This window comes from Fukomys damarensis, unplaced genomic scaffold (genome assembly GCF_012274545.1).
Source record: "Fukomys damarensis isolate Sample0158 unplaced genomic scaffold, DMR_v1.0_HiC HiC_scaffold_19, whole genome shotgun sequence".
Lineage (NCBI taxonomy): Eukaryota > Metazoa > Chordata > Mammalia > Rodentia > Bathyergidae > Fukomys > Fukomys damarensis.
In genome coordinates, this window is record NW_022900931.1 from 60,144,628 (window position 1) to 60,151,125 (window position 6,498).

The 6,498-nt window shown below is 43.5% G+C and overlaps 1 protein-coding gene across 3 annotated transcripts in view; it reads right to left on the reverse strand.

The window, feature by feature from the left end:
* Positions 1 to 5,849, reverse strand: part of LOC104871669 (cytochrome P450 2B4) — a 28,327-nt gene extending 22,478 nt beyond the window's left edge. Inside the window, exons 1-3 of one of the 3 annotated variants that reach the window (XM_033765804.1) lie at positions 5,555 to 5,725; positions 751 to 913; positions 457 to 606 (exon numbers count right to left, since the gene is read on the reverse strand). In XM_033765804.1, the coding sequence (XP_033621695.1) occupies positions 457 to 606; positions 751 to 913; positions 5,555 to 5,725 (484 nt within the window). Of the gene's footprint in view, positions 1 to 456; positions 607 to 750; positions 914 to 5,554 lie in introns of all 3 variants that reach the window. The other 2 variants (XM_033765806.1, XM_033765805.1) reach the window with 2 other exon arrangements.
* Between the last annotated feature and the right edge of the window lie 649 nt (positions 5,850 to 6,498).

The window sequence follows — 6,498 nt, forward strand, 5'->3', positions numbered from 1 at the left end:
GCAGAGCACCCACCTGCCTCTTTCCTCACTGCCTGCTCATCAGCACTTCACTGAGGGAAGGCAAACAGAGTTCACTATTTTCACCAATTCTGCTATTCCTTCTTTCTCCTTTGCTATCTTTTATATGAGGCTTGTTTTTTCTTTTGACACGTACATTTAACCTACAAATTGATTTATCTGGACCCAAATGAATAGCATGCAGTTACTCAGCCTCTTTCTCTGAGTTTTTTGGACATTGTAAACTTCACGGTTCCTTCCCTGGCTACCTGTATTGCTCTGCTCCTTGTCTCAGTTCATATCTACTCCATCTCTCTCCGTCTCTAGTGCTCTGTCTGTCTCTATTTCTACCCTTCTCTGCCCTTTGTGTACCTCTCTGAGTTTCTGTTGCTGTGCACCTTGCCCCTCTGTCTGCATGTTTTTCATTGTTTCCAACCTACCCCACCCCACAAAAGGTACCCTGGGATTTCCGCAGCTCCTCCACCAGACATTGAGCCTCATCCTGAATCCTCTCCTCCACGCTCCTCTTTCCCATCCCAAAGTCCCTCATGGTGGCCAAGGAGAATTTCCGAAGGGCCTTCCAGCGTTCCCCATTTGCCATGATCAGACCTAATGGTTGTAGGGAAGACAAAGGATGCACGGGAATTTCAAGAAAGTCAGGTCCCTCCCCAACATTTTCCTTCCCTCTCACACTCAACTTCTCCATGTCTCATCCTCCATCCTGTCCCATCCCAGGGCCTCTGAGGTCCTCACCGTATCCCTGGATGAAATCTTCTGTGACAGCAATAGTCCCCCGACCAGAGAAAGCCTCAGCGTGGTTCACAAGGGCCTCCCGTATGGTCTCTGTCCCACACAGCATGACCACGGGCCTTTGCCCCAGGTACACGGTGAAGATATCTCCATATTTCTCCCGGATCTACCAAGCATACCCATTCCAGAATCACTATTCGTCATTGTTAAAAGAGTAAACTGCTTAAACCATTAAAATGCTTGTTCTTAATCCATTTAACTAGATGTTAAATCACTAAAGTGCTTAAATACACATTAATAATTAGTCGCCGCCCACAGGACCCTTGGTTGCTCCTCAGATTCCTTGATTCTTTTCCCAGGACCTAAAGGTTTAACCTGGGACTCAACCAGGCTCTTTTTCCAGCTGTTGGGGGCCTAAGAGGTACAGTTGGTTGAATATCACTAATCTCATCTTCACCTCTGGAGTTGCGGCACATCTCCCTGGTATCTCAAGCAAAAGAATCCTTGGTGCCCTAACTTCTACCTGCATTGTAATCATAAATAATTTCCTAGATGAACAACACTGACTCATCCTCTTCACAGAGGGCAAAGGAAAATTCCTGCTGTCTAAAAATGATCACGAAATTTGAAAAATCATTTCAGTACAGCCCCTTGAGAAATAGCCAGACAGAAGAGTCACACCTCGGAATTTGTAAGGAATGGATCCCAGGTCTCTCCCAGATACTAAAATTCTTGGCAGTATTTGTATATAGCCGATCCTCCTACATGCTTGAAACCATCTCTAGATTACTTTTATCCAATACAATAGGAATGCTATATAAGATGTTGTTCTACTATATTTTTTAGGGATTAATGGCAAGATATTTGTCTGTAAAATTTCAATACAAGCATAATTTTTCCAAGTATTTTCAATTCAGAGCTAAGAACCCACAAATATACAAGTCAGCTGTATTAATGAAACTAAACACACGCATACTCAGTGACTCCACCACCAAATACTGGTTAGACAAAAATGTGTACTCATTCACCAAGGGGGAAAAAATATTCACATAAGCCTTCTTAGTAAAATGATCATCAACATGTGGAATAAATAATGAAAGTTTCACAATGGCATATTATGCAACAATGAAAAGAAGACTACTAGAGCTCTAACCAATACTCTAGATGAAATCCACAGACATAATGTTGAGTGGAAGCAAACTGACACAAAAGTAAGTTTGGTTTACATCTGATTCTTTCATATAAAGTTCAAGTACCTCACAAAATACCAGAGAGGGAGTAATTTACAAAGAACTTAGTTTTTTTCTTTTTTATACCTTCAGGTCCAAGTTCACAAGGGCCTGGACATTGCTAGGAGTTCAAGCCCATCCTGGGCTACATAGGGAGACTTTGTTTCCCAAACAAAAGAATATAGTGGGGACCTGATTTTGTCTCACTATCAAGAACTACATCTCAGGGGGAATGATTCCTATCTGGATATGTAAGAAACCTCACCAATGAGGCAGGGGGGCTGAACACTATCTAAGGCACAATCCATAAAGTACCTAGAATAGAAATTTTAAAGCATTTTTATGAAATTGTAGAAAGTTGATGGTAAAATACAGAACTGAGGAGCTGTTAGGAACTGTAGGCTATCTTTGTTCTTGTGCCCTAGACCGATGGGATTTCAACCTACTTAACTTTCATTATGGTACATCAGTCAACTGAATTCAGTAGGAACTGCCTAGCTGATTAGGAAAACATAGTTATGGGTGTGTCCATGTATGATTGACATATAGGCCAACAAATTAAAGAAGGAAGACACACTCCGTATATGGTTGCATCAGCCAATGGCTTGTAGCATGGGCAAAACTAAAAGAGAAAGAAGAAAAGAGGATCCCTTTTTCAGAAGACCTCCAGTCTTAGCCATTGCCTTGGAATCTATCTCCAGTTTCTTCAGTCTTCTAATGCAGACTCGCACTGGCAACTCTACGGGGAACTTCCAAACCTTTGACTTTTAACTGGTGCTGCATTCTTAATCTTGGTAATACCCACATTTGGACAAATGTTCACACAGCCACCTTCCACACATCACAGCTGCCTGGGAGAGCAGGCCTGGGCTTCCTAAGCCAAAAACTAAAACATCAAGAGAATATTCTAAGACACAGGTCTGCACACCCCAGACTGGTGAGGCAAACAGCTTGGAATTGAGCTGGACCTCAGAAAGCTGAAGTGCCCAGCAACACCTCTGTTTAAGCCAAGATTCAGGCTTCACACATGGTGTGCCTGAGAGATCTATGCTGATTGTTTCAGAAGATCACCAAGCTTAGATCCAGACTTCTGTCTGAAGCAGTTAGGTGTATCTTCTTTCCTGATTCATGTGCATGGTTTTATATGGCTTGAGTATATCCCCCATGGGTTTATATGTTAGGGGCTTGGTTCCCTACATGGCCATGTTGAGAGGAGGTCGAGCCTTTGAAAGGTAGGGTCTATTGGAGGTAATTAGACAGCCCTGAAAACAGATGAATGCTGCTCTTTCAGAATGAGTTACTTCTTGAGAAACCAAGTTGTTAAAAAGCAGTGTCACCTCACAGGCTTGGAACATTGTCATGCTGTAGATTCCCGTTCTCCTCTTCAACCATGAGGCACCACAGCTAAGGACGCTGTCACCAGAGGCTGAACAGCTAGTGCTGCCTGGTATTGAACTGTCAGCCTCTAAAACTGTGAGTTAAAAAAAAGTCTTTACTTTGTAAATCCCAGCCTCGATTATTTTCTCATATCAACACAAAACAGAGTAAGTTGCTATGAGACTCTAGTTTGCCTACCCAGGTGGACCACATTATTATTTACTGCCCCCCTTCACTTCCGCCAGTTCCTCATGTTGCTATCACAATGCAGTGCCTGTGTCCTCACTGCTGTGCATGCTGTGCTCTCCCATTCACCTGGGCTTCTTTCCTCACCTTTGCCCCAACACACATCAAGAATGGATTCTTCTCCCCACACATCCTCAGTCTCCTAGTCTTTCAGGGTCTGTCTAAGTCCCACTTCTTACACCGATCTTTTCTGGGTGGTCAAATAATCTTAACATATATCGTGTACAGATACAAATTCCCAATGACGAATGCGCTCATAATGTATCCCTAAACCATATCAATAAAGTTAATGAATTTTTTTTAAAAACTTCTATGTCTTGTCTTGTGTTCACTACCACCAAGTGTCCCGTCCGCAGCAGCAACACTGTCACCAAAAACTAAAAATAAAAAGACATTATCAATAAATAAATATTTAATGAGGAAGAAAACTGTTGAGAACAAAGGGCTAAGAAGGCCAGGGTTCCCGAGTGGGGTCTCCACAACGAGGAGAAGAGGGAAAGGAGTGGGATGCTGTTGTCAGTGCTCCCCCTCTCCCACCACAGTCAATGCTGATGAACTGTTAATAGTTAAGTGGATGAAAAGTCTGGGGTGGTAGCAGAGCCTGCAATCCTGGCCACTCTCAAGGCTGAGACCAGGTGAATTGAAAATTCAAGGCCAGCCTAGGCAATGTCCCAACATTCTATCTCAGAATGGAAAAGGATGGCAGATGTAGCTCAGGGAACAGGCCAAGGGGTCCATCCCCACTGTTGTGAATAAACAAAGAAACGATCATGAAACCCGAGATCATGCATGTGAATCAGTAGCAGAGAGCCTAGCAATTGCAGAATTCCATTTATGATTCGTAAGACCTCCTCCTCTCTCTTTGTTTTTTTTTTTTTTGGCATTTATATGCTTTTATTATGATCTGAATTTGCTCAACTATAATAAAAAATTTTCATATTGAATATTTACCATGTTTTTTTTTTTGGCATTTATATGCTTTTATTATGATCTGAATTTGCTCAACTATAATAAAAAATTTTCATATTGAATATTTACCATGTAATGAAAGAGCCTGATACTATTCTGTCAATGAATTTGTTATTCATTATTTTTTAACTTACATTTTGTTTTGTTTTGTTTTTGTTTTTGTTTTTTGTATGGGGTATCAAGGGTCCTTGCACTGACAAGGCAGTCAGCAGAACCACTGAGCTAAATCTCCTGCCCTCATTAGAATTTTTATTAGAATTTTCTATTAGAATTTTGTATTAGCATTTACTATTGCAATTTTTAATTCTGTCAATGAATTCTATCAATGAAGAAATCAAGATTTTTCACCATTATTAGTATTTTATTTTGGAGACATGGACTCATTGTTTAGTTCAAGCTGCCCTCAAACTCAAGGGGAACCTCCTGCCTCACCCTTCTAAATGCTGTGATTACAAATGTGCAGCGCCACATTCTGCCCTACTATATCTTCCTGATACATAATGAATGTATTAATCATGAGAACTGGCGCACCCACACACACATTACATCTGGGTCCTGTTTACTTTGCCCTGCTCTCCCCTCCCCAATGAGCACTCCTTGTTGCATTTATTTTCTCCCCTTTCCTCCTGTTTCTCCTCCAACTGACTGAGGCCAATCTTTGTTCTCCTGCTCGCAGAGGTAAAGCCTGTTTGACTGGTGCTCCTGCCCTTTTGCTCTCTCTTCTAGGCATTTACCTAGGATGGGGCAGAGGAGAATGAAACCTACACCTGGGGCTCACACCAGACAGTTCTGTATGCCTTCTCATCCCTGCAAGGACAGTGCCCGACACAGTTCCATCCGAGGTGAGATACCTATCTCAATCTGACCACTATCCACCAGAAGTCAGGGTCACCTCCTTTAAACACTGATCTTCCGCACCCACCCTGAGACAGAAAAGAGACTTTGCTCTTCCAATCCACCATGGGCCCTGTCCTTCTGTGTCTCACCTGCAGGATGGATTTGAGCAGGCCTTTCCTGTCCATCTGGAGAAGGTTGCCCAGGAAGGGCAGAGGACGTGGACCTGGTGGGAGGCGGCCATGGGCCTTTGGGTGGCCCCTGAACAGGAGAACCAAGAGGCCTAGGAGGACAGCAAGGAGCAAGAGGACGCTGAGCTCCATGGTCCTGCTGTGACTGCTGTCCATCCCTCTGCAGCCCGGAGCTGAACCTTTTAAGCCTGTGTCCTTGCCCAGTTATGCAACTGCATCCATGCCCCTCCTCCTCTCTCATCTTTATCCAGGAGTGTGAGCTCAGAAGAGAGTTACCAGGCACCCACACTTCCTGTTTGGGCAGCCCCAGTAAGCAACTCGCTTCCATCCTTTAGGCCCTCCTTACACTCTGCAGAGACACTGTGAAAGAGATGCCATGGTGATCAAGTGTGTGTTTGTGCACTCAGGTTCACGTATTTTCGATATCGTATGTGTGCTTTTGTCTCTAGTTTAGTCTGTCTGGGCCTGCTTCAGGCTGTGTATGCTTATATATTTTTATGTATGAGGGCCCCTTTTATATGTCATTCTGAATGTGTTCTTATGTGTTTCCATGTATCAGTCCATCTGTGCTGCTGTGTACATTCTTGCATGTGTGGGAGCATCTGTGTATTGATTTACTTTCTCAGGTGAAGGTGTGTTTGCATTTGAGTAGTGGAGGTGGTGGGGACTTCTGTGCCTGTTGGTCAGTTTGCATATGCTGGTGTATGTGTGCAACTCCAGCCAGTCTTTGTAAATCCTGCTGAGATCCAGGATCCACCCCTCCTGTGTCCCCCTCACTCTGCTCTGTGGTAGCCACAAGCAGGAATGATATGGAAACACAGGAGCACAAGAGATGCAAGGCTGAAGAGACACAGGAGTAGAGGCAAAAATGGATCCTCTTGGTCTTTGCCAGGTGGTTCCAACCA